General features: G+C 50.3%; 2 protein-coding genes across 4 annotated transcripts in view; one reads left to right on the forward strand and one right to left on the reverse strand.

The window, feature by feature from the left end:
• The window catches only part of ABCG5 (ATP binding cassette subfamily G member 5), a 29,035-nt gene extending 27,813 nt beyond the window's left edge, over positions 1–1,222 (reverse strand). The window contains exon 1 of the mRNA XM_004447306.4: positions 179–1,222. Coding sequence (XP_004447363.1) covers positions 179–324 — 146 coding nt within the window. The 5' untranslated portion in view covers positions 325–1,222. The remainder of the gene's footprint in view (positions 1–178) is intronic.
• Positions 436–22,072, forward strand: ABCG8 (ATP binding cassette subfamily G member 8). Of its 3 annotated transcripts, none has more exons than XM_023588058.3 (13): positions 436–775; positions 2,767–5,413; positions 6,643–6,799; positions 13,479–13,717; positions 14,225–14,357; positions 14,457–14,726; positions 17,325–17,487; positions 17,576–17,659; positions 18,465–18,664; positions 19,136–19,212; positions 19,892–20,159; positions 21,134–21,261; positions 21,371–22,072. In XM_023588058.3, the coding sequence occupies exons 2-13, from the start codon at positions 5,126–5,128 to the stop codon at positions 21,506–21,508; spliced, it is 2,145 nt and encodes a 714-aa protein (XP_023443826.1). In that variant the 5' UTR covers positions 436–775; positions 2,767–5,125; the 3' UTR covers positions 21,509–22,072. The 3 variants fall into 3 exon arrangements, with proteins under 3 accessions (XP_023443826.1, XP_004447360.1, XP_004447361.1); XM_004447303.5 differs by having other exon boundaries at positions 438–775; positions 5,309–5,413; XM_004447304.4 differs by having other exon boundaries at positions 438–775; positions 5,312–5,413.
• Positions 22,073–27,195: the final 5,123 nt, after the last annotated feature.

Consider the following 27,195-nt stretch of genomic DNA (forward strand, 5'->3'; position numbering starts at 1 on the left):
CCTGCCCTGCTCCCAACCCGATCCGCTGGGGAGGAAGTCCAAAGCCTCCCTGCATGCCCCCAGCGGCTAGGCAAGCCGGCAGTGACAGGCCCCCGCGCCGCTGGGCCAGGCCCAGGCCCAGAGCCCAGGTTCGAGATCCCAGCAGGGGGAGGAGAAGGGACGCAGGCATCGGCCTCACCTGACACTGTAGGAGACGTGCACAATGCCCAGGCTGTGTCGGGGCTTTGAAGCCGCTGCCGGAACCTCCTCTGGGGAGCCCTGAGAGCCTCTTTGTACTTCGAGCCCCAAGGTCCCCGCCGGGGCCCAAGGTGGGAGCCCGCTCATGGCTGACGGGTAGTAAAGGCAGGCGAATTTTCTGGTGGCCTGGCCCTCCCCAGAGCGGCTTCTCTGGAGAGTCAACTCAGACCGTTCCGCCTACTCCTGGCCTGGCCCTGGAATCCCCTGTCAGGCCTTCCCGACTGCGGGCCTCGGGTTTGGCCCGGCGGTGCCGTTATCTGATGTACCTTTAGCCAGAGCGTCCTTATCTCGACAGTGGGCACTTTAGCCAGCGTGTGTTTGTGAGAGGGCTTGCCAGGGAGGAGCGCTGGGAGAGAGACAGACGGGCGCAGCAAGAGGCCTGGAGGCTGCCCAGCTCCGGGCAAGAGAGAAACCCGCCGCTCTAGGCAGAGCTAAGAGCTCCGAGGGGAGCTGCAGCAGCGGGCAGAGACACCCCATGGCTGAGAAGGGCCCAGCGGAGAGAGGGCCGCGGTGCGGGGCTGCGCCGCAGGAGGCCTCGGTGAGCCACGGGAGCGCCTCGCTTCAGGGGGCGGAGGGAGCGGGGCCTTCCTTTCCTCCCTCAGGATCCCCCTGCCTAACTCACCCCCAGAACAACACCCAGGCCTCGGCTCCTGGGATTCAAAAGGCGAGGGGAGCGGGTTCAAGGGCTGGGGTCTCTGAGGTCACCGCCTATCCCAGGCGCGCTCCTCTGGGAAATGTTCTCGTTGGCACTGGCTGATGTGGCTTTTTCCAAATGAGACTTGGTCACAGAGCTGGGCTCACACGTACCAGGGACTCTGGGGTGGCTCCTTGGTCCGTGTGGCTATAAAGTGATGAAACGGGATGGCAGACGACGTGTGAGGGAACATCAGAATTTAGGCTCAATCTATGGCCACAGCAGGCCATGGTAAGATCCTGGAGTGAGCAGGAGCAGGTGACAGCCAGGTGGCCCAGAGGTGGAGGCACAAGGCTCCCCTGCTCATTTTATCTGAGAAATGTTTACTCAAGAAATAGCCTTTGTGGGTGGGATTTGAAGCTGCGGGCTAAATTAGAAGAGGGAAAGGAAGCAGCTGCCTCCCTCACCCTGCCCCTCCCTGTGGCTTCCCGTGTTGTGGGAGGAGGAAGGACAGAGAGACAAGAATGGATGAGGACTCCACCCCCAAGAGGGAAGGCGGGGTCACCTGCCCCGGCCTGGGCTTGCTAGGTCTGGCCTTCCGCAGGCCAGCCGCCACCGCCTCTGCCCTCTGAAACCCCAGGACGCCAGCCTCTGTCTGGAAATGACACCCGTGAGCCGGGAAGGCCGTGCTTGGAGCCCAGTGAGGATGCAGAGTTAGTAGTGGCTTAAGGGACACTTTCTGCCCCAAAGGTCTGACAATTCGCCACAGCTTGGGAGACAAAGAACTGCCCAAATCTAGCACCTGGAAATGTGTGTCGTTCCCAAGTTGCTTTTCCCAGCTCCTGTTACTGAAGCGCCCCTAACCTTTGTGGCCACTTATCACATGCTTAGATATTTAAGTTACCAACAAGCTAAAAAAGAGTAAAATATATACATATATATTTTTTTATATACAAGGTCCTGGGTTGCCTCCCCAGGACCTCTTTTTTTTTTTTTAAAGATTTATTTTTATTTAATTTCCCCCCCCACCCCTCGTTGTCTGCTCTCTGTGGCCATTTGCTGTGTGTTCTTCTGTGTCCGCTTGTATTCTTGTCAGTGGCACCCGGAATCTGTGTCTCCTTTTGTTGTGTCATCTTGCTGCATCAGCTCTCCATGTGTGTGGCACCATTCCTGGGCAGGCTGCACTTTTTTTGCGCTGTGCAGCTCTCCTTATGGGGTGCATTCCTTGTGCATGGGGCTCCCCTACGCGGGGGACACCCCTGCATGGCACGGCACTCCTTGCGCGCATCAGCACTGACCATGGGCCAGCTCATTGCACGGGTCAGGAGGCCCTGGGTTTGAACCCTGGACCTCCCATTGGTAGGCGGACGCCCTAACCATTGGATCAAATTCACTTCCCCATAAAATATTTTTAATCCTTTTACCTTGACATGTATTTCTGCCTAACAACTTGGAAGGCCAGGTTTGAAAGGGGAAAGCCTTGGGGTCTTTGGAGTGGTAAGCTAGAATGTAGAGGCAGGCACAGGGGAACTGGCTTCCAGCTCAAGCCCGGAGCCAGGCCCCCTTCCCTGCCCACATGGCCTTGTGTGGACCCCCATGGCCTGCTCACCCCACGTGCATCACCCCCACACACACAACAGCTGCCCCTCCAGCCCAGGATCCCCCCCATAGGCAGGAACAAACCCTGTAACCTTCCTCAAGACCGGCCTGAGACAGCTCTAGGCACAGCTCCGCAGGTGAGAGCAAGAAACCTGTGCTCTGTGCCCCTGGGCTCCTTCTAGACTATGATTCTGACTCAGGCATGTGATCAGAAGTTAATACAAGGGAGAAATTACAATGTAGCCCAGCAGGAGCCGAGCTGGTTACCTACAAATAAACCTGCTTTTGCTTTTCAGGGTGTCACCCGTCAGAAAATCAAGTGATGTTCTGACAGTCATACTGATTAAGATGTCAGCCGAACAGATATTTAAGTATTTGAAAAATACAGAGAATTTGTCAAAACCTCGGGAAGAATCTAACAAATCCTTCTTGGGAACCAAGGAAAATATTTCAAAATGGAGCAGAGGTGGTCCCCAACCCAGGAATGAATTTTCTCCTTCAGAAAATTGACTTTCCTCAGCAGCTCCCGAGAGGCACAGTCCCTCGGGCAGTGGTTGGCGTCCCTGGCGGGCCACACAGCCCTCCTCAGCCTACAGAGACGGGGGCTGCCGAGCAAACCTGCGATGCAGGTGCAGGGAGCTCTCTCCAACACCTCGTTCCCGCCAGCCCCTCTCAAAGCACCGCAGAGTAGAGCCTGCTGATACCTCCACAAACTATTCCAGGTTCCACAACACCCACCTCCCTTCCTCAGCAACTCCCCACCTCGAAATCTAGCCCGGGGAGCTTTGGGCCAGGCGCCAGCTGGAGGCAACGGTCTGAGCTAAGTCATCATCTCACACCCAGCGATGAATGGCCCCGTATCCCTCCTTTGGATATTTGTGTTATTGTTAAAGCAGGATACCTCTCAGCCCAGAGGAATCTCTGAGCAACTGAGAGGATTTCCAACAGTCTAACAAAACAAAGTGGAACAACCAGGCAGCGTGTAGGTGGAGGTGGGGAGGGCGGCTGGGCAGAACTGGCGGAGCGTCTGCAGCGTCTGAGCTGCTCTTGACCTCCGCAGGAGCCTCTTGTCCATCTCTGAGGGCATAGACCCTCTGATCGCCTCCACAGCTACCCTCTCCTCCCACACCTGCTTTGGAGGCCTTGGCGGCTGGGGGGCGTGGTGGTGGTGGGGGGACTCTGGAGTCCTGCTCATGGGTTTGCTCTCTCAATTTGAAAGTATATTTTGAAATACTCTGGAAAAAGGCTGTTTAAAGAATAGTGAGCTCCCATGTATGTACCACTCAACTAAAGAATTACCAGTAGCTTGAAGGTTCCCCCGCACTCTCACCACGTACCCCTCCCCCTTGCACCCCCTCCCTCTTCTCCAGAGATAACCCCTTTTTTGGATTGCGTATACATGTATTTCTGTATAATTTGGGGGCTTTGTGGTAATAGTTCAAACATTAGACAATGTAAGGAGCAGTGGTCTGCGGTTTTCCATTCTCTCCTGGAACTCTGGGTGCTACTCATCATGACCCACGGCAGACGGTCACCTGAAAGGCGATGCGTTTATTTCCCTCCACCTCCACTGGTCCAGAACCACCCAAGGGCCTTTCCCCCGCCATTGCAGGGTCGCTTTGACAAAGAGACCCTGGGATGTTTCAGTCTGGTTATTTTCACGTAAGGCCCAGGAGTGTGTTGTACTCAGTGAAAAGATGATTAGAAGGTTGAGGCCAACCTGCCCCTGTCCTGACCTGTCTTGATCACTAAAATGCAAGCTTCTCAAGGGCTGTCTTTTTCGCCACCATATCCCAAACTAGGCCTGAGGTCTGATGTGGGCTCCCAATAAAGTTTTGTTTGATGCTCTATTAATTGGCCAAAGGAAGGAGTCAGTGTGAGAATGGCAGCTCCATGAAGGAAAACTCAAGTTGGTGGCAACTCGTTAGTGAATACGTACTTTTTCCTACACTACGGAAACTGAAGGAAAATTAATGCATTCAAAAGCTGAAACCTGAGAAGTCAGGTGCTTCCTTGTTTGTGCCTCAGTGATTTAAATAATGGGATTGGTAAAACAGTAGAATTATTTCAGCTAAATGTGGAATTCAGATCTGCAAATGGTTAATACCAGGCAAAGGTATCAGCCGATACCATCAAACACTGATCTGTTTGATGTATTTTCAAATATACCACCACAACATGACAAAGATGACAACAGTGATGATGATGATGATGATGATGATGATGATGATGGTGATGATGGTGATGGTGATGATGGGGACTTCCTCTTAAATCCCCCAGCAGCATTTTTAATGGCTTTGTTGTGCAAAGCTCCTCACAAAAAATAAGATGGGACTTTTCTCAGGATGATGTCTTCCCAAATATTGAGCGTTTACTTACTTGTTAATGGCTGTTTTCCTCTCACAGGCTGGGTATGCAATGTCTGTACCTAGGAGATATTAACCCAGAGAAGAGAAGAGAAAGTTAAAGGCAGAGGGCTTGCCAACTCCCAGCTCAGATCTTCACAGGACACAGAGGCCCACAAAGCTCTCTCCAGCCCAGAGTATGGGTAGCTTTCACCAGAGGCTTTTTGGGTTCAGTTTCCACCCTGCCTGAGATTGAGGTTCTCTGGAACCAGGAATTGTCCTGGGGGGAGCCCTCTTCGTAGTGAGTGAGATGCGCCCTCATCAATGCTGCTGTTCCTCAGAGCCCTGGAGCGCCACCTCACAAACCCACTTCTTGCCAGCTAAGGATCTCAGCCACACTAGCTACTGCTCCCACCTCTCGGGTCTCCCCCTCCTGACTCCTTTATGTCCTCAGTGGCTTCCAGAGAAGCCCCTCACCTGTCATGTCTCCCAGCAGGGCCTGCAGGACAGCTTGTTCTCCTCTGAAAGTGACAACAGCTTATACTTCACCTACAGAGGCCAGTCCAACACCCTGGAGGTCCGAGACCTCAGCTACCAGGTAGGGGTGCGCCTGACCTCCAGTGGGCGTAAGGGGAGGGGGCAGGCAGCGGAAGGGAAGGGTAGGCCTGCTCTGAGGGCCCTCAGCCCCCAAGCACAGGGCAGGGACAGAGTCCAGCCCGCCCTGAGCCTCCCGCATGTTGGGTGCAAGCACCTCGGTGACTGCCCTCACTCTTCAATGGCACAGGTTATGGCTGGAGGTTGAAAGGCATAAAATGAGAGAGGGATTCTTGTTAACAACATAAAATAAACTGTGTGGGCCTACGGGGAAAAAAAATCTCTAACTTTTTTAACTTTATATTTTTATATAATTTTAAACATTTGGATAAGTTGCAAAAATTTTTCAGAGTTCCCACATACCCTTTGCCCTACATCTCCCAGTGTTAACATTGTGCATAACCACAGTACAGTTTCCAAAACTAGGAAATTAACAATGATACAATACTGAACTGAACTATATCCTTACTTGGATTTCACCAGTTTTTCTATCATTTTTTAAATTGTAAAATATATTGTTCCCAAAGCTAATAAAACATCCAGAGCACAAGGACCACTGGCCTTGCAAAGATTCTCAGAAACCCCCTGGTAGAATTTTAAGAGCCCTATTTTCCACACCTGCCCAGGGGCAGACCACCTGTTACCCAGACGGAACATGGAGGTACCTGGGATGGCAAACCTCTGAGGCCTGAGCCTGGCTTCCTGTGAGTGTGAGTTAGAAGAAGCTGATGAGCCACACCACAGCCTTTCTCTGCCCTGCCACTTACTAGCTGTGTGACCTTGAGCACGTTAATTAACAGCTCTGAGCCTCATCTGTAAAACAGGAATCATTATAGCACCTCTGCTGCAGGTTTGCAGTGAGGATCAAATGACATAATGGATATAAAGCCATTCACATAGTGCCTTGCACATAATAGGCACTCAGTAAATTATTAATAAATTACTATTATTACTAATTGAAGGCAGTAATTGCCTTTAGGCTATATTTTTGTTTCTGTTCTCTATTGCACATGCTCTCTATCCCTCTTATCATCAGATGATGGCTTTAGGATCTTCACATGGTCCAGCCTCCACGTTTGGTAGGACCTGGATGGGGACACCTTAGGCCTATTGTTTATCAGCAGAGGGATGTCCTCTCTTGGGAGGAGCCACGTTGGGCACAGAGCTGCTACACGGAAGTTGCTGAAGCCCTCTTCTTCAGCTCTCTGAGGGAACTTCTGATTTCTCCCATAGGTGGACATGGCCTCTCAGGTGCCTTGGTTTAATCAGCTGGCCCAGTTCAAGATGCCTTGGACATCACACAACAGCCAGGACTCTTGTGAGCTGGGCATCCAGAACCTGAGCTTCAAAGTGAGAAGTGGGCAGATGCTGGCCATCATAGGGAGCTCAGGTACCACTAAAGAAAATAGTAGGCAATGGCTTTTCTCTCTCCGGGCATGCAAAAATGGACTTTTGGACAAATGCATGCTTCCTACAGAACTATTTGCTGACTCGTGGAATAATATAGCAGAGTGTTGGAGAGCAGGTTCTGCTCAGACTGACTGGGTTCAAGTGTGGGCTCCTGCATTTACTAGCTCTTAGGTAGCTGCTTTTTGTTGTTATGCTAAAGGGTCATGGTTGTGCCTCTTGGCCACCCGAAGATGCAGCCAGAGCTTCTGTCTTTAGTTAACAACTGTTTTGAGATAAGGCAAAAACCTTACCCAAGATCATAATGCAGTTTCGGAACTGAGTGTTCCGTCCAAGAGACTCCTCCAACCACAAGGGGCACTCGTACAGATCTTTCTCTCCACAACCAGATTCCCAGTTATGATCGGATAGCTGGGAGGCATAGCCCCCACCACAACTCTCACTTCTCAGATGGTCCATCTGAGTTTTAGAGCAACCTTCAACCATCTACAGAGATTCAGATTCTTGAATCGCCTCAAATGGTCACTTCCCTGAACCAAATCAAATATTACAGAATGTCAGAGCTGAAAGGGACCTCAGAGTACAGTGTTCATTTTCCTCACTTTAGTTCAACTTTCTTTCCCTCTACCAGTTCTCTCCTCTATTTTATCATTATTTTAGTGTTTAATCTTTTCAGCATGTACATTGTCATCTAGGTCAGTTGATTATCTTCATGATCCTCCAGAACAACAAAAGGACTCAAGGATGCTTTCCCAAACATCACATTCTTCTATATGTAATTGCTTGGAATTTTCATTCCCTCCTTGGTATTTTTTTTACCCCCCCCCATTAGCTATTATTGTAATTATTTTATACCACCAATGTTTGTTTAAATTTACCTTCATGTTTACCAATTTCTTTGTTCATCATTCATTCTTCTATTGCAGTGTCTTTCTCTGGATTTAATTTCTTTCTTCTTGAGGTAGAAACTTCAAAATTCCATTTCCATTAGTAAGGGCTTGTTGTTGATAAACTCTGATTTTATTTAGCTAAAAAAACCCTGTCCTTATCTTATTAGTTCTTTTAATGATAGTTTAGCTGGGTATACCATACTAGGATAACATATATTTGCTCTCAGTACTTGGAAGGTATTATTCCAATGTCTTTTGGATTCCTTTAATGCTTATATGATGTCTACTACCAGTTGAATTTTTTCTGTGTAGAAATTGGTTTTTCCTCTCTGTCTGCTTTTCTTTTTATTTATTTATCCCCCCTTATTGTTTTGTGCCTGCTATCTGCTCTCTGTGTCCATTTGCTGTGTGCTCTCTGTGTCTGCTCATACTTTTTTTCTTCTTTTTTTTAATCCTCTCTCTTTTTTTTTTTGCAGGCAGGCAGGAGTTTATTGGGAAAGTCTCCCAATGGAGGGGGTCTGAAGATTAGACCTCAGCCCACTTGTGAAAGATGCAGATGTGATTTTATACAGTACATCAATAGGTGGGAAAGTGTTAGTTTGAGGGGAGGAGGTTAGACTCTGAGTATAGCCTCTGGCTAATAAGGGGTTGTAAAAGTGAATTCTTTTTTATTTTTTTATTTTTTAATTTATTTTTACTTTTTTACTTTTCTCCCCCCCACCCCCCCGCCCCAGTTGTCTGTTCTCTGTGTCTATTTGCTGTGTGTTCTTCTTTGTCTGCTTCTGTTGTTGTCAGCGGCATGGGGATCTGTGTTTCTTTTTGTTGCGTCATCTTGTTGTGTCAGCTCTCTGTGTGTGTGGCATCATTCCTGGGCAAGCTGCACTTTCTTTTATGCTGGGTGGCTCTCCTTGTGGGGCGCACTCCTTGCATGTGGGGCTCCCCTACACGGGGATACCCCTGCGTGGCAGGGCACTCCCTACACACATCAGCACTGCACGTGGGCCAGTTGCAAACAGGTCAAGGAAGCCCGGGGTTTGAACTGCAGACCTCCCATGTGGTAGACAGATGCCCTAACCACTGGGCCAAGTCCGCTTCCCAAAAGTGAATTCTTGTGCATTTTCATCCTCTCTTTAGGAGGCACCAGGAACCAAACCTGGGACTTTCCATGTGGGAGAGAGGCACTCAATTGCTTGAGCCATCTCAGCTCCCTGCTTTGTTGTGTCTCTCATTGTCTTTCCTCTGTGTCTCCTTGTTGTGTCACCTTGTTGCATCAGTTCACCATGCCTGTCCATTGTGCCAGCTTGCTATCTTGCTCATCTTTTCCAGGAAGAACCAGGAACCAAACCTGGACCTCCCATATGGTGAGAGATCAATCGCTTGAGCCACATCTGCTTCCTTCTGTCGGCTTTTTTTTTTTAACTTTATTTTGTACCTTTAATAATTGAAAATATAAACAATAATTAAAAAGAAAAAGAAAACACAGTTGATTAAAAACATATTTCTCAATTAAATATACTGAATAATATAAATTTTTAAAAATCATACAGTATGTTACACAATATGTTTGGTTCACAGTAATGCAATCAGACAGTATTTGTCTTTTTGTGTCTGGCTTGCTTCATTCAACATGATGTCCTCTGGGTTCATCCACATTGTCATATGCTTTACAACTTCATTTCTTCTTACAGCTGCATAATATTCCATCATGGGAAGATACCACAGTTTGTTTATCCATTCATCAGTTGGTGGACACCTGGGTTGTTTCCAACTTTTGGCAATTATGAATAATGCTGCTATGAACATTGATGTGCAGACGTCTGTTCATGTCACTGTTCTCAGTTCTTCTGGGTATATACCCAGTAGTGGTATTACAGGGTCACGTGGCAAGTCTATATTAAACTTCTTTAGGAACTACCAATCAGTCCTCCACAGTGGCTGTACCATTCTGCATTCCCACCAACAGTGAATAAGTATTCCTATCTCTCCACATCCCTCTGTCTGCTTTTAAAATTTTCTTTTTGCCTTGTTTTTTGAAGTTTCACTTTGATATGTCTGAATGTGAATTTAATTTTATTTATCCAGTTTAAAGTTTTTTGAGATTCTTGATTCTGAGAATTCATATTTTCTTCAGTTCGAGAAAAATTTTAGCTCTTGTCTCTTCAAATATTTTCTTCCCCCATTCTCTTTACTCTTTCCATGGAAATCATATGGGATATACAATAGTCCTTCTTATTCTACCCACTTTATTAACTTCCTTCTGCATTTCCACCTCAATGCCTCTATTCTAATTTTTATAACTTCAGACTATGTTTAATCTGCTGTTTAGCTGTTCATTTTCCTTTTTACTTTTAATAAAATTTCATTTCTAGAGATCCTACTTGGTTCGTTTTCAGATCTGTCTGGTCTTTTTTGATAGTGTATTGTTCCTTACTCAAGGTATTCTTATTTCTTTGAATATCTTTAATGTAAATGCTTTATATTTTGTCTGATAATTACACTATTTGAAGACCCTTAGGGTCTATTTCTGCTATATGTTATTTCTACTGACACTTGCTTATGATGACTTGTAGCCTTATGTATCTTGTAATTTTGGAATGTGCACTCATATTCAGCTGGGCTTCTTGGGAATTCTCTGTAGTCTTAGTTGAGAATACAACTTTCAAGTGAGGATTTGTGTTTGTCCCTGCCAGACAGACTCTTTGGTGCACTGCTACTGCACCAGACTGAGGTGTCCTGGATGACACAGGTAATGTAAACTCAAGCTCCAAATCTGTGTGCAGATGGGCTTATAGGTTTGCATTGTTAAGAGTGACTTCTTTTTTTCCACCACATTCTAGCCAAGACAGACAAACTCCCTTGTTGCCTCTCTTTGATGGTGGGCAATGCTGTTACCTCGTTTATTCTATTGTGTAGGTTAAAGCAGGTCAAGGTTCCTGCTTTATTGTTGGCCTCAGTTTCCTCTCCTCATCTTGGATCTAAGACAAAGTTCTTTGTTCACAGGCCACCATTGAAAACCATATCTTCTAGTTAAAACAATTAGAAGTCATTTCAGTACTGTGACACATTTGCCACTTTGATTCTGTGGGTTTTTTTGTTGTTGTTGTTTTGTTTTTGTAATTTTCAGGCCCCGAAGTTTTCTCTAACTTTCCTATACACATACCTTTATTTTACAGATGAGGAGCTAAAGACTAGACAAGTTGAAGATTCACCAATTTAAGGACACATCTTAACGCAAAACCAGAACTAGAATCTTAATCTGATTCTCAGATTAGTGTGTTTCTCCCTGTGACACCCTTACGTAGTGAGAGAGTGTGCACTTTTTCTTTTCAATTAATAATTTCCAGAGGTAAAGATTACTCAACTACTTGAACACTTGTTCCAAATTGTGACTGTCTTCTGATAGAGTTTTGTTTATTGTCTAACCAAAGAGCAAGTGAGGTAATGTGTATAAATGCACTTTGTAACAAGATTTATAAGCCCACATCAAGTCCCTCCCATTCCTGCCCCTACCCCTGCGATTCTGACCTACGAGAGAGAAAAAGATTATTTCATAGGCTTACTTTACTTTTGTTTATAACTCCTGGTGCCTTTTCTGGTTAAATCTGCCATTTCATCATTAATTGAGCATCTAAAGGGCACCTGGGCCCTTATCAGTAGGTACTTCCACAAAGCTTTAGAGTCACCATGGTTAATTGTTGCTACATACAAACTTGTTGCTACATACAGACCCGTTGCTGTGGTATCCCTGACCTACGGTGGAGGAAAGTAAGTTCAGAGCAGGTAGAGAAGCCTCCAAGTGTTATTGGATTTTTGTTTGTTTATTTGTTTTTGAGGTACTGGGGGCCAGGTATTGAACCCCGGACCTTATATGTGGGAAGCTGGAGCTCAAACACTGAGCTACATCAGCTTCCCCGAGTTGGTTTTTTCGTCTGTTTTGCATGTTGCTTGTTTTTGTTTATTCAGGAGGCACCAGAAACTGAATCAGGGAGGTGGGCACTCTACTTGAGCCACCCTTTGCTCCCCACTCCCAAGTGTTTTGAGTCCAGGTTCAGTTTTTTTGTAACTTCATGTTTATTTGGCTAAAATTATTAAAATTATTCCTTAGAAAGGTTTATCAATTATACTTATAATAGAATGCTGGCCATATTTTTAAATAAACAAATGAATAAACAGCTCCAGGCATTCTAGCTTATTCTACAGAATCAGCAATTCCAAAAGTGTTTTGTGATTATTGAATTTACTGATTTGGAGTCTAGCCATTTTATAAGGTCTTGGATGCCTGTGGATGTTTCATCCTGGCTCACAGAGCATCTGCCCAAATGCAGGAGGCATCCTTCTCTGGAAAATCTATCCATTTCCCTCACAATGTTTTGTTTAGGGAATGTGGCCTTCCTGCCCTCTGATTGGGAATCCCAGGGTCCCTGTGAATGTTTGCAAAGTGCCCTGTACTCCCAGTCTGGATCTCGTGTCCCAGGCTGAGCAGGGAGCCTCTACCTGGTTCCTCTCCGATTATTGTGCTTCACTGAAGTTCTTTGGGACCTTAAACCCAAGAGCCAGTGGGCAGCTCCCTCTCCTCCCTGGAAGTTCCTGGGTGGTCAGCGGAAGGACACAGGAGGATGTTCCTGGAATTTTGCTGACTCTGTGGTGCTCAAGGGGCTGCCTGCAGGCAGCACGTGGCAAGGAGGACTCATTGTCTGTTGTGTACTGGCTTTTCCCTTGTTCGAACCTGCTATTCTCCAAGAAAACACAGCAAGGAAACCAAAATCCCACCAGGGGGAATTGTACAGACCTCGTCCCCAGCCTTTTTGCAGGAAGGTGTTCTCAGGGCTTGAACCCAATTCACATGCACATCTTAAATAGCTGCCGATGAAAGAGCAGATGATCATGCTTTCGGGAAGTTGATCCAATCTGACACTCACTTCCCCAGACTAACAATTGATATGTCATTCACACAAGGATGGTGTGAACTTGTGCGTAATGGATCATTTTTTAAGATAGAATAAAAAATACCTCTGAGAAAAATAAGAGAGAGACGGGTGCAAGGAAATGCCGAACACAAGCGTACCCTGTAATATAGTTCAAGAATTATTTCCACCTCTATTATTTCTTCATTTTCCCCCTCCCTTATTTCTCAAAATAGGTCCTGGTTTTGCATTTTTAAAAGCCATCCTATTAATGCTCCAATTTAGTCCTTCCTACAGAGCCGGCTTCTGAGCCAAACCATGTTGAATGATGAGACATTGCTAGCAGGTTTGCCAGCCAAAAATAGTTACACTTTAGGCCAATTAACACCAGTCCTCCTGGTTTGGGGGAGATGGGAGGGGGCCAGCGCTCCAGGCTCAGGCAGACTTCTCCTCGGCTGCCACTGGCTGATGTGGCCTGAGCCCCCTAGGTTGGCTCAAAGCTGGAGCTCCAGGGGAGGTGCTGGGACCCTCTATCTAGGGCAGGGGTTATCCGTGACCTTGAATTGAAATTCAAAAAAACATCATTCTTGTGGGGACGTGTTGGTGCAGGTGTGATTATTTATTAAATAATACACAGTATGGTGTGGACTTAGTAAGGGGTCCACGGTGTTCACCTGACTGGCAAAGGGGTCCGTGGGGCAAAAAGGTTAAGAGCCCCTCGTCTAGGGCTAGGCCACCTTCTCTTGGGCAGGTGGCTCATGCCAGGATGGCGCTGTCCCGGGTGGCTGGAGAGCGTGTGGGGAGCAGCAGCTTCGGGGCTAGCCCCCACAGGAGCTCTGCCCTCAGGACATCTCTGGGGGCTCCGCAGGCTGTGGGAGAGCCTCGCTGCTCGATGTGCTCACCGGCCGAGGTCAGGGCGGCAAGATCAAGTCGGGCCAAATCTGGATCAACGGGCAGCCCAGCACGTCCCAGCTGGTGAGGAAGTACGTGGCCCACGTGCGCCAGCACGATCAGCTGCTCCCCAACCTGACCGTCCGCGAGACGCTGGCCTTTGTGGCACAGCTGCGCCTACCCAGAACCTTCTCCCAGGCCCAGCGCAACAAAAGGGTAACTAACTGACCCCTTGGGGTCCGAGAAGCCACGACATCCTCCCACCTCCCTTCCCTGATTCTTGACCCAGCTCCAGGCAGAGTCTGAGCAGCCAGCTTTGCCCATATCCCTCAGACTTCCTGTAAATGGCCCCCTGCGCCCTTCATGGACCACCTCAGCCCTAGGCCAGTGCCTTCCCGGCCCTTGTCAACATTTGCGGTTAATGTATTTGTTTACAGTAAACAAATGTATTGTTTACTGATCCTGCATACCAGCAGGGACCTCAGTTGTCAGTCCCTGTTAATTGGTCACGTCCCCAATATTGTGCTGAGCACAAAGCACCTGCTGAGATCTGTGGATAGAATCCTGCAAACAAGCATTACTGTGGGGGGAAAAGTGCTAGAGCTGCCCTCGTTCACTTTAACACTCGACCAAAGGAGCAGGTGTTTTATAACCGAGCCCCAGTACCCGCTGTCCCGAGCGAGGCTGGAGGCGGCCCCCGCAGCCCCGGCCCCTTGCGCGCAGGTGGACGACGTGATCGCCGAGCTGCGCCTGCGGCAGTGCGCCGACACGCGCCTGGGCAACGCGGCCGTGCGCGGGGTGTCCGGGGGCGAGCGGAGGAGAGTCAGCATTGGGGTGCAGCTTCTGTGGAACCCAGGTGAGGGGCGCAGGTGCCCGGGGGAGGACGAGAGGCCTGCGTGGCCCGCCCTGGCTTGGCCGGTGCTGACTCACCGGGCTCCTCTCCTCTGCCGGGAAGGAATCCTCATTCTGGACGAACCCACCTCTGGGCTGGACAGCTTCACGGCCCACAACCTGGTGAAAACCCTGTCCAGGCTGGCCAAAGGCAACAGGCTGGTGCTCATCTCCCTCCACCAGCCGCGCTCCGACATCTTCAGGCTCTTCGATCTGGTCCTCCTGATGACGTCGGGCACCACCCTCTACTTGGGGGCAGCCCAGCATATGGTCCAGTATTTCACAGAGATCGGCCACCCCTGTCCTCGCTACAGCAACCCTGCTGATTTCTATGGTGAGCCGGGAGGGCGGGCAGGGCTCAGACACAGCTGTCCCCACGGCCTCAGCGCTGTCAGAGCTTGGTGAAAAAAAGATTTAGGGGAGAAAGGCTCAGAGGCTTCAGAAGAGGGATAAGAAAGGAGGCAGTGGGCAGAGGGCGCTGTGGGCCATGGGTCTGTTTGCAAAGTCTCAAATGCTGAAAATAAGGACCTTTGGGGGGAGGGTGACACAGCTTCTGACGAATATGGTACACTTTTTGTGCACAATAGGTAAGAAATTTATCCTATCCAGTCTTTGGTAGTTCCAAAGGCTGGAAAGGATAGAATCCAAGAGGATTTGGATCAATTTCTAGAATGCCTTGGCCAGATTCTCTAGTGCCCCCTTCTAGGGCAGGGAGCTGAAGGTGCTGGGTGGTGGAGGGGTCCCAGGGCACAGCCATCGCAGGGTCTTTTTGGTAGTCTTGGCCAACGAATGTCTAGCTATGAAAATTGCTCTGCCCAGCACCAGGGTTGGCTTCCTGCTTGGGGCCCTGGATCCTCAGCATGTGGCCACTCTCTGAAGCATGAGTCACTTCCATCACTCCAGGGGACGGCTGCCTTTCTGGGTGCTCACTGGAAAGCAGGAGCCCAGATTCCAACTGCTGAGGAATGATGTGGCCTCTGGACTGGTGGACAGTTGTACCAGGGCCAGGGGAAGCATCAGTTGTGGCTCGGGTCACCTGGTCCACGGGCCAAGTTGGCTCAGGAGCCCAGCCTGCCTCCTAGGTCCTCACCAGTTAACATGATGACTGGGACATTTACTTGAGGATATACTCTGGGCCCAAAGGCCCCAGGATCCAGAGGGTCTCCCCTTTAACCCTCAGCCCTGCCAGGTAAAGGCCAGCTCATCTTTACAGGTAGGAAGGAGCTGGAATGGCTGAACAACGTGCTCATTGTGGCTCACCTGCAGGGCGCAGAACTGGGACTCCCACCCCGTGTGTCCAGCTCCTACCCCTGGCTCCGGGCCCTGCTGCCCATGCTCCTCGCCAGCATCTTAAGCTTCTCACTCCCTCCCCCAGGAGGACGAGCCTCTCTCGGGCCACCAGCCCTCAGCCCCGTGTGAACTCACACGGCAGTCACCCTCCCTCCCCGTGCTCAGGTGCCCTCCTGGCTTCCGGCCAGCCTGTCATTCCCAAGGCAGCCACCCTGAGATAAGGGGTCAGAGTGCACATGCCAGCCTGGCAGGCGAGCAGAGATCCAAAGTAACCCTGGAGAGGGGTTAAGAGAAGTCACATGCCACAACAGGCCTGAATATCTGGGGGAAAACCTCTCTCCCTCCTTCCTTCCCTCTCTCCTTCCTTCCCTCCTTCTTTCTTCTGTTGCTCTTTCTCTCTTCCTTTTTTTTCTCTTTTTGGTGGAGGGGTCTGGGGCTGGCGTCCCTCCCCAACCCGGGGTGCAGGAACCACTTGCTGGGGGATGTCCAGAGAATCTGGTGTTTTGAGCTACAGCCCCACACACTGCGGGAGGGAGGGGGGAGGACATCACGGTTTACAAGACCCCTCCCAGGCGTTATCCTGTCTTGAGATGTGTTCTGGAGATGGGAAGAGGAAACAGGGAGAGAGGTGAGGTACCCCCCACGCCACCCCCAAGGCAAGGCTCTGAAGGAGGCCTGGAGGGAGGGGACAGGGCTTAGGAAGACCCTGGCTGTGCTGGGGGGCTTCCTTTCCTGGCCCTGTGGGGCCTTTGGTGGCTGAAGGCAGCCGCCCGTGGGCCCCAGGGCCGGGTTCTGGGGCTGCCAGCGCTCCCCACAGGGCAGCAGCCCCGGGGGTATTCGGGAAGGGGGTGCTGGGCAGCGGGCTCTCAGGCTGGTTGTGCTGCCCCCCCCCACTTGGGGACGGAGCCCTGACCAGCGGGCGGTGAGACAAAATGCCTGCCCTTCTCAGAAGGCTGCTTGGGAAGCCAAATCATCATCAGCCACGTTGGTAATTTAGAGTGAGAAATAGAAGAGCCAGGAGCCGAGACTGCACGCCTGTCGCTGACCAGCCACCTTCTCCCCGGGCGGGCGGACCTGGAGGCTAAGCTCTTGACCAAAGCCTCTTGGAGAGCTGGAGTAAGGGCCGGTGTGCGACCGGGCCGTGGCCCCTGGCTCTGCAGGTCCAGTGCCCCCTGCTCTGTCCTGGGGGTATCCCCCATTCTGAGTCTGGGTGGTGGTCCCCAGAGCTGGGGCCGGTGTAGATAGCTCCCCCACCGTTCCCCGCTTCTGACTGGCCCACCCTGCCCCCGAAGCAGGGCCTTCCTGTAGATGGGTGAGGCCTGGCAGGGTGAGTGGCCAGCCCTGTGGTCTGGGAGCCTTGTCTCTGCAAGGTGTCTTGGCCCCTCTCTGCTCTGACCACCCCACCGTGCACCCCAGGGCGGGGATCAGCACCCCAGGGCGGGGATCAGCACCCCAGGGCAGGGAGCAGCACCCCAGGGCAGGGAGCAGCACCCCAGGGCAGGGAGCAGCACCCCAGGGCGGGGAGCAGCCGGAGCCTGAGGGCTGGCCATGCAGCACTGCGGCCTTGGTTTGCACCGGGCCCCTTCCCTGGGAGCCGAGGCCAGCGCCCCGGCGCCCACAGCCCCACACCCTCTGCTTGCAGTGGACCTCACCAGCATCGACAGGCGCAGCCGAGAGCAGGAAGTGGCCACCAGGGAGAAGGCTCGTGCGCTTGCGGCCTTGTTTCTAGAAAAAGTGCACGATTTTGGTGACTTTCTGTGGAGAACAGAGACAAAGGACCTGGGTGTGGACCCTTGTGCAGAGAGGTAAGGCGGGCTTGGATGGCTTTGGGTGCAGAGGCCCCCGCCAAAGGCAGCCGCCCTGTGACTCAGCTGCACCTCTGCCGTCCAACAGCCGGGCCCCCCTGCAGGGCACGGAGCTCCTCCCGGAGCCCACCGAGTTGCCTGGAGCCATGGAGCAATTCACCACGCTGATCCGGTAATGTCTGTCCCTTTGTTTCCCCCCACACCTCTTTGCTGTCTCAGATTAAGCCCTTTCTTTCTATGGTGAATTTGAAAGAGGAAGCAGAACTTGCAATTATTTGAGAACACAGCATCCCCAGACCAGCAGCCGGCCTCAGCATGCTGCAGAGCGGCGTCTGTACTGATATTTTAAAAATGGGATTAAGATATCCTTACTGGCCCCATGATCCTAGAAATAACCTAGGATTATTGTAAAAAAAAAAAAAATGCAGACGAGACAGGAGAGCCTCACGAGGAGAGGGAAGGTCCCTGTCACAGCCGCCCCCGGGAAACCAGAGCCAACTGCTCGGGGCGTGTCTTCCTAGCTGTTTTCCAGCACCTATATTTTAAGACACAGATGGACTCATACTTGGCGTATTTGCCGCTTAGAGGAGCCTCTCTGTCTCTCACCCAATTAGGTCTTCCTTGCCCATCCTAATGCTTGACATTCCCTGGTGTGACTTTACCTAGAACTCATTCACCCAAGTTCCCGTTGATGGACATTCAGATTACTTTTAAGCTTTTGTCTAAAAATCTTTAGGAAAATTTCTTGAAGTAAAATTGCAAGACTGGTAAACTGATGAAAAAAATAACATTTATGGAGTACCTACCATGGGATACCTGCTTGCATCGATTCTCTCATTTAATCCCACAGCAACTCTGTGAGATGGATATTACTATCCCCATTTTATAAACTGAGGCTCACAGAGATAGTGATTTCCCCAAAGTCACGGGGACGGAATGAGTTATCCCCGTGGCACCTCTTTATTTTGTTTTTCAAGTCGTCAGATTTCCAATGACTTCCGAGACCTGCCGACCCTTCTCATCCACGGGGTAGAGGCCTGCTTGATGTCCCTGGTCATCGGGTTCCTCTACTACGGCCACGGGGCCGTCAAGCTTTCCTTCATGGACACGGCAGCCCTCTTGTTCATGATCGGAGCTCTCGTCCCTTTCAACGTGATCCTGGATGTCATCGCCAAATGCAAGTGCAGTCCCCCCCCCCGCATGACTCTTGCCCGGAGCAGCCGGGCAATAGGGTGTCGGCCCTCCTCTGAGCTGGTGCAAAGGCCATGGGTCCTTGGTGCACTGGGGAAAATGGGTTTGCTGAATAACTTCATCCTGATTGTGCAATGAAAGATGATAATTGTTTTTAAGGTTCACCCATTAATATTAGTGCACAAATTCAAGCACATTCCCAATGAGTCTTAGCCATGCCTATCCTAGCAGTATTTCGACTTGACAGCAATGCACAAGCAAAGGGTTTTCCCTGATCCGACTTGCCTGACCAAACATCTAACTTAGGATGGCTTTATTGTGTCTGCATGTTAGAAATAATCAAGAACATAGAGAATATAAATGTTTTTCGTTGTATTGAGGGAAAATTGAAAACAGTAATATGTCAATTAATTTCCTTCTTTCCTTCTCTTCTTGTCTCCTCTCTCCCCTCTTGTAGGTCACTCGGAGAGGGCAATGCTTTACCATGAGCTAGAAGACGGGCTGTATACTGCCGGTCCATATTTCTTCTCCAAGGTGACTTGCCAGGGTTGAGAGTGAGTGGCCTCCGAGGGCACCACGTTGTACACAAATCACAGGGCAGCGTTTGCTGAGCCTGGCGGGCACGTCACAGGGACCAGGCTGTCCCCACGGGGCTGTGCATCACTTATGGTCGCAGATAACACATCCCCAGGGGAGTCACAGAGAACTGATACTTTGAAAACATTTCCATGAAGGCCCAGCAGTCGGGCCAGGAATGACCCTTTTCTGGTCAGCACCAACCCAGGAAAGACGAGCTGGGAAACACCTCCCTCCGGCCTCACGGGTCCGCGGGCAGCAGATCGGGCACGTATTACTGTCCTCCGTTCCAGGAAATGTTGGCTCAGAAAGGATGTGCAACTGTCCCTAGGCCACACAGCCTCTAGGTCCAGGCAGGCAGGAGGGGACCGGGGACCAGGTCTTGGGAGAGCAGATCCCCCACTGCAGGTCGCACGGGCTGTGCTGAATCCCTGTGGAAACAGCTCCCGTCCTCCCCAGGGGAGACCCCAGCTGAGAGCCCGTGCCTGCGACCCTATGCCCCACACCCATGGCTTCCCTTGCCTGGTCCCTGCCGGGAGGGGAAGTCGGTGACCTTGGGGAATTGCTACCTTTAAACACTGAAAAAATAATGGCGAGTGGTGAAGGCATCGCTGCCCGCCCTTGCCCCTCCCTGCAGGTCCTGGGGGAGCTCCCGGAGCACTGCGCCTACATCCTCATCTACGGGGTGTCCACCTACTGGCTGGCTGACCTGCAGCCCCGCGCCGAGCCCTTCCTGCTGCACTTCCTGCTGGTGTGGCTCGTCGTCTTCTGCTGCCGCACCATGGCCCTGTTCATCGCCGCCCTGCTCCCCACCTTCCACATGTCCTCCTTCTTCGGCAACGCGCTCTACAACTCCTTCTACCTCACTGGGGGCTTCATGATAAGCTTGGACAACCTGTGGGCAGGTGAGGTCCGTGTCTCCTAGCCAGACCAAGCTTCTCCGGGCCTCTTGTGGCCAGAACATGCCTCCTGCGAGCTAGAGGTGACGACCCCACCTTCAGGTCCCACTCAAGGCTGGCCCTTCTGGGAGCAGGTGCCCCCTGTCAGCTGCCCTGTGTGCCAAGGGGATCCTGCACGAGAAGGTGCAGCTGCTGCTTCTCGTCCCCATGCCCGAGAAGGTGCCGCTGCTGCTGCTTGTTCCCACGGCCAACACCCGGAAGCCACCCTCGAGGCTCTTTCTCACTCACTCTCCCATTCACCAGCAAGCAGGTCAACCTCCTCCCGGGTCTTTCTGAAATGTCCCCCTGGCTCGCTGGCCCCTATCACAAGGCAGTAGTCTGCATTCTGAGTCTCTGGTCCTCCCACTTCCCTCTCAACTCTCCCCCCAGGCTGAGTGAGCTTTCTAAGGGCAAATCCCTGCCACTGTCTTGTTCAAACCCTCCCGGGGCTGCCGCCTCGACCCAGCTCTTCTGGGGCACCCAGTACGCTCCTGAGCCCGCGCGCTGGCTCTAAGGGGACGGCATTCCCCGCCGTGTCCGCTGGTCAGCCTCTGCTCACCCGCCACAGGCCCTCTCTTCTGCAAGGCCTTTCCTCACCAAGCTCAGACTCACTAATCTCTGGTTCGAGGCTGCTAAGGCTCCACAGCCTGCAAGCTCTGTTAAGCCGAGCACATGCTGGTGGTGGCAGAGGACGGGCTCCTTAGAGGCTGGTAGACAGGCATGTGGGGGACCCTGCAGGCACCCCACCCCGCAGGCCCAATCCCCACCCAGGCTGCCCTCCTCTACCTTTGCGCTTTTGTCCTCGCTCCCCGCTCCCTCAGAGGACATGCTTTCCCTGGCTTAGAGCCACCTTGGCCCTCTCTCCTGGGAAGCGTCCACCCCCCCGGATGTGCAGGGGAGGAGTGCGGTCATCTCACCCGAGTGGCTCGTGTTGCTTTCAGTCCCTGCGTGGATTTCCAAAGTGTCCTTCCTGCGGTGGTGTTTTGAGGGCCTGATGCAGATCCACTTTAATGGACAAACGTATTACATGAAGATTGGCAACCTCACCATTCCCTTCCCAGGAGATGTCGTAAGTAGCCAAGGTCCCAGATTTTAACCCAAATTTCTTTTTCACAAATGTACGCAAACACGCCTCTGCACTGTGTTTGAGTGGCGCTCACTGATGTTTGTGCCCCCAGATCGTCACTGCCATGGACCTGAACTCGCACCCACTCTACGCCGTCTACCTCATCGTCATTGCCATCAGCAGTGGCTTCTTGGTTCTATACTATGTGTCCTTAAGGTTCATCAAACAGAGATCAAGCCAAGACTGGTGATGCACATCGGATGCCTGCCCGCTGCTGGGGGCCTCCAGCCGACCCTCCAACTGCACTCCTTTCCTCCCAGGGAGCCCCTTCCTGGGGAAAATGAAGACAGTGACGACAGTGATGATACAGATGCTCAGTGACATCCGGCCACAGTGCTGCAGTGGCACAGGCTGGCCACAGGATGGCAGTAGAATAAAGACAGTCGAAAGGCATTTCTGATCCCTGGCCAGAGCTTGGATTACTCGGAATGTGAAAACCTGTACTTGGTGCCTCCTACTACGTTACTAATTTATTTCCTTTTGATATGTATTTTTTTAGGCAACTAGATACAGGATGGGAACAAATTATGTATGAATTGAGCTGCTAGGCTATGCAGAAATAACCTGGGCCCAGAGGAAACAATAACACGGTGACTGCCTTTTATCCTCCAGGGTCCTCAAACTTTGTGTCGAGCCACTCTCAATACAGAAGGTGATCTTCCAAAACATACCAGCGAGGTGCCATCGCTCCTTTTTTGAATGGGGTAGTGGGCTCCAAAACCAAACGGAAAAAATAAAATTTATTGAGCATCTACTTTGTGCCAGGTCCAGTACAAAAACACTCTATGTGGATGACATCGTTCAACCCTCAGAACAATGTTTTGAGGTAGGCAGGATTCCATTTTATAAGTGCAAAAACTGAGGCATAGACTCACCCGGTTCACTAAGGTCACGTGTGGTGGAGCCACGGGGCAATCAGGAAAACCCATGAAGCCTCGAGACGTTAGCGGGCAGAAGGCCAGGAGGGCCTGAGCCACGGCCTGTGCCGCTCTCGTAAGGCTTGGAAGCCCCAGGAAGGCTCCAGGAGCCAAAGAGGCTTTCTGTGGCTGCACTGCTCAGCCAGGCCTCCTGCGAGCGCGTCTCACGACCAGCCTCGAACCGTTCAGTGGCCGACGGGGTGGCACAGGCCAAGCGTGCTCCACATCTGGGCACTGAGGAGCCCCTCACACAAAACGTGTGCCTGAGGGTGGGGAAAGGGCTGTTCCCAAAGGAAAATTAGAGTCTGAAACCAAAAGAAAGGGGAAGGTGGGTGTTTGGGAGGCCACAAGTCAACGTGCGGTCCCCGCCAGCTGCATCGTGTCACCGGGAGCTGGTCAGACAGGCAGGACCTCAAGCCCCACCCAGGCCCGTGGCGGCGGGATCTGAGCTTCAGAACATCCTCGGGTGACGGGCTGCACAGTGGAGGAGCTGCGACCCGGGACAGCCACCCTGGGCAGGATGGTGCCGACACCACACGGCCCTGATCGGCCTTCACTCACTGCCCACAGCGGCCCTGATCAGAGGCGGGGGTGGAGCTGGTTGCCGGGGCCACTGGTCTCCTTCACTTTAGAACAGTTCTTCAGACTTCCCGGGACGTTCCAGACCCTGATACTCGAAGATTTTTTGTAGACTACCCCTTGGTTTGGGTTTGTCTGATGGGTTCTCATGATGCAATTGAGGTTTTGCGCTCCGGCAGGAAGAGCGCAGGAGCGAAGCCGCGCTCCTCTCGTGCATCCTGTCGTGCAGGGCATGATGTCAATTTATCCCGTACGGATGGAGCTTACTTTGATCACTTGATTAAAGTGGAGTCTGCCAGGCTGCTCCACAGTAAAAGTACTCTTTTTCCTGTTTTTGTAATTAATAGACATTCTGTAGGGAGGTAACTTTGAAACTATGTACAGTTTCTGTTGTTTGCCAAACTTTCCATGTATTCATTTAAAAATTTGCATCCATATGGACTCTGGCTTTTCTATTCTATTCAGTGCGTTATGATCCTTTACCATCGTTACTAGTTCTGATGCTCAATTGTTCCTGATTTGGCCAGTGGGAGCTCATTCAGTGTCCTTTTGACATGTCCTCACCATGCGTTGAGCACTTTGTCAAATCCAGCTTATCTTGTACTTTCCCATCCCTAGCCCTGAAAATAGACATTTCTCTAAAGAACCTTGGTTCCTTTTAGTGGAAAATGTTATTTAGAAGCCTAGGTCCAAGCGTTACGTGAGCTCATTGCTACTGCATCACTGTTCTCAGGTGCTCTCAGTGAGGGAATGTATGAACACATACATGAGTGTGTGAATGTGATATGGAGGTATACACACACAAACACACCTATCTGTGTTTTTTCACATCAGTACATCCAATCCAGCACCAGAGTTGATCATAGTTTTCTCTTTTCCAATTGTGCAAAACCTGGCTTCCTTTACCCTCCACATGTCTACTCATTTGATTGATCCCCTGTACCTAACTACTCTCCCATGTTCACAGCCATCACGCTGCCCTGCTCAGGCTCTGACTCCCACACCAGGCTGCCCGAGTCTGCAGATGCCCACCTCACCCCCTCTGATCCACCACGCCTCCCCCGCCCATCCCCACCCATACACTGTGGACACCTACTGGCATTAGGCCTGGGTGAAAGGGGGCAGGAGGAAGAGAGTTTGTTTTTTAAATTCCCCCCGGGATTCTAACGTGCACTGAGCACTGAGCGCCGCTGAGCTACAACAGTGAACTCCGCGAAGGCCAGCCAGGCGGCCGAGGGCATCCGCGGCTCAGCGGGCTCTGGTCTGCAGGAGGCCAGGCGTCGCCGGCCCAGGCACGTGGTGGAGAAACACCGGCAGCTGCCCTTTCTTTCTTTTTCCAGAGTGGTGGTTCTCCACCCTGGTTGCCCACCCTCGGAACTTTAAAAACTGCCAGTATAGCCCCTCCTCCTGAGAGCCTGCTTCAACTCACCTGGGGTGGGGTGCCTTTAAAAACACTCTCTCGGGCCTGCGAGCGCAGGGAACACCACCGCCCGAGGCCTAAGTGAGGGTCAGTTAGCCCGCTGCCTGTCCCTGCGATCCATAGGGTTAGAATCTTGTTCATTTGGAATTATCCAGCATCTGGGTCAGAGAGTAAATATTTTAGGCTTTGCAGGCTATCATGGTGTCTGTCATAATTTTTGAACTCTGTCCCTGGGGCGTAAAAGCAGCCACAGACAATAGCGCACCCATGGGTGGCAGCGTGGGGCGTGGGTTCCAATCAAACTTTACTCACAAAAACCGGCAGCATGCTGGATTTGGCCTGAGGCTCTAGTTTACAAGAGGTAAGAAGTTCTTGTAATTCTAATTTTAAGCTCTTCAGTTTCAAGTTATGCTATTGACGGGAAATTTTAATTAAGCAGAAAATAATTATACATATTGACTAAAAATATTTCCTGATGTGGTATTTTTTCAACCGCTCTAATTCCTATTAAGTATGTAAGACATAATCTTGCCATCGGTCAACCTACGCTCCCCGGCCAGGCTCACAGAGATGCCTTTTTCATTTATTTATTTGCTTATTTTCTCCCACTTTTTTCAATTCTTATCTTGATCCCAGGTTAAACAACTAGCAGCAGTGATACTTAAATCGACATCAAATCCAAATGTTAACCACAGACCTGGGGTTAGCCAGTCTCTGGAGACTCAAAACGAGCGGCTAAGCATAGCCTCTCTGTACCATTCTGCTGTGGGGCCCTAGCTGGCTCCCAGCGAGGAACTGGATGCAGGGAAAGAGCAGCATTTCACTGGAATTTAAGACATATCATTCACTTTTGATCAAATGGTCCCTCATTTATAGTGGCCTGGCTAGAGAGCAACATTCTGTGGCCATGATCACGTGGTCTCTGCCTGTGGCAGCCTCTAAGACAGATGGAACATAAGCCATTTTCTGCTGGTGAACACAGGAACTGCTGTGCATGTGGTGTTAGCAGCTATTGGTTAAAACAATGTTTAAGCAGTGGACTGAGATTTTTAAACGCTCCTTACCTCTCTATGGAATTGTACTCACAATTATTATTGTATGATTGATTGTCTGGTCTTTCCTTAAGATGGGAGGTGTCCCTTGTTCTACCAAACTGCTAGAAAGCTCGAGCTCAGCTTTAGGTTATCTGACTTTCATTATCTCGTCACACACTTGAGAGGGCTCCTCCTCCTGATGGAAAACTTGAAAATGGTTTTATGTGGGAATTCGTGTTTTGAAGGATTCCTTGGACCTTCTCCCCCAGTGTCCTAGCTCTGCGTTACAAAGCTAATGAATAGAAAGTGGCAGCTGAATCCTTTATGAGGCCAAGCGTGAGTGAGGAACCCCACCAATGCACACATCTCACCAAACCTGACTTGAGAAAGCGGAGGGTGCGGTGCTGTGCCCGTCGATTCATTCAGCCATGCTCATTCAGGCCCTGCAGTGGCACAGCCTCTAGGTGGCGCTTCCCCGTGCAGTGGGAAACAAGTAAATAATGAAGAGAATTTCAGAAAGTGCTGGGAACAAGCGCCCTGGGAGCAGAGCCGAAGACTCTACTTTAGAGAGTCTTGGTGGATCTCAACTGCCAACCATTGTGCAACCACATGAGCAGGGCAGAATGGCTGATGTTGGTTAATGCTTTTGCTCTACCTGGACCTGGTTTTTCTTTGCCTCATGCAAAAAAAAAAAAGAAGTGCCTAATTTGAATTTGCTAATGCAGCCATTTCCATTATTTGTACTAAGACTGAATAATATGGGTTTTGTAAAGTCTACAGGGCTGAGAGCAGGATACATTTCTAATGGAAACACTCATGTGCATGACAGTACAACAGCAAGCAATAAATTACCATGATTTTGTGCTCCCTGCAGCTATTAGTGCAAACCATACTTTCCCTTATAGTCTGCAAATATTGGTTTGTCAGAAAGACAAACATTAAATGAAAATTGCTCTCAAAGACATGAGAAAAGGTGTACATGTTTAGGAAATAAATTGTACTGGCAAGCATACCTTGCAATATAAAGCTTGCTTAATAAGTTACTAGGATTTGCAAAATTGGTAATTTTGCCAGGCCTTGGGTATTTGAGTAAATGAAAGAAAATAACCTTATATCTAGAGGCTGGAGACACTTGAATTAACATGAAAGGTTTATGGCATATTATGGTTTAGATTCCAATTTGACTTTTAAGACATGGGTAGGATTGTTTCATCCTTTTGCATCCTTATAGTACCTAGTTAGAGGCTTCGTCATGAGATTTACTGCTGAGATTCTGGGAAAATGAACTTCTGTAAGCCCAAGTTTTCACACCATAACATCAGGCAAGGTGGTGCCTGGAGATGAAGACGTATGGTTAGGAGCTCAGTGCTAACCATACAGTGTTTTTCGCTCCTGTAGAACGACTGCAGAGGAGTCAATTTATTGTGAGCCTATGCCACATAGTGCTGGGTCAGGGGACACACAGATGATGGGGCAAAACACAGGTCTTTAGGGGGCCCATGATCTGCTCTGCGGAAGTGGCCATGGGAATGCTGAAGAGAGGACGGTGGGCTTGGGAGGAAGATAAAAGAAGAGAAGTGAAGTGTGCTCAACACAGCCTGTGTGTGTGTCACCAAGTATCCTAGTCATCTGTGTAGATGCATAATGTGCCTCTGAGCCCAAGACCCCTCTGTTTTGAGTGTCAATTTGCAGACACCCAAACTTTAACCTCTAATTCTTGCCAACACTGTACACCACACAGATTTTAGATTAAATATCTGCTTATCCATTTGTTCTCCACACACACAAAGTGTAAGCCATTTATAACAAGGAAATTCTGGCCACAACATACATTACCCCCATACTTTTTAATTAAAAAAAATATAAGAGTGAAGTTCTTGGAATGGGTTAAAGCAGTCATGCAAACATTTGATAAAAGCAGCCCAGG

This window comes from Dasypus novemcinctus, chromosome 17 (genome assembly GCF_030445035.2).
Source record: "Dasypus novemcinctus isolate mDasNov1 chromosome 17, mDasNov1.1.hap2, whole genome shotgun sequence".
Taxonomy (NCBI): domain Eukaryota; kingdom Metazoa; phylum Chordata; class Mammalia; order Cingulata; family Dasypodidae; genus Dasypus; species Dasypus novemcinctus.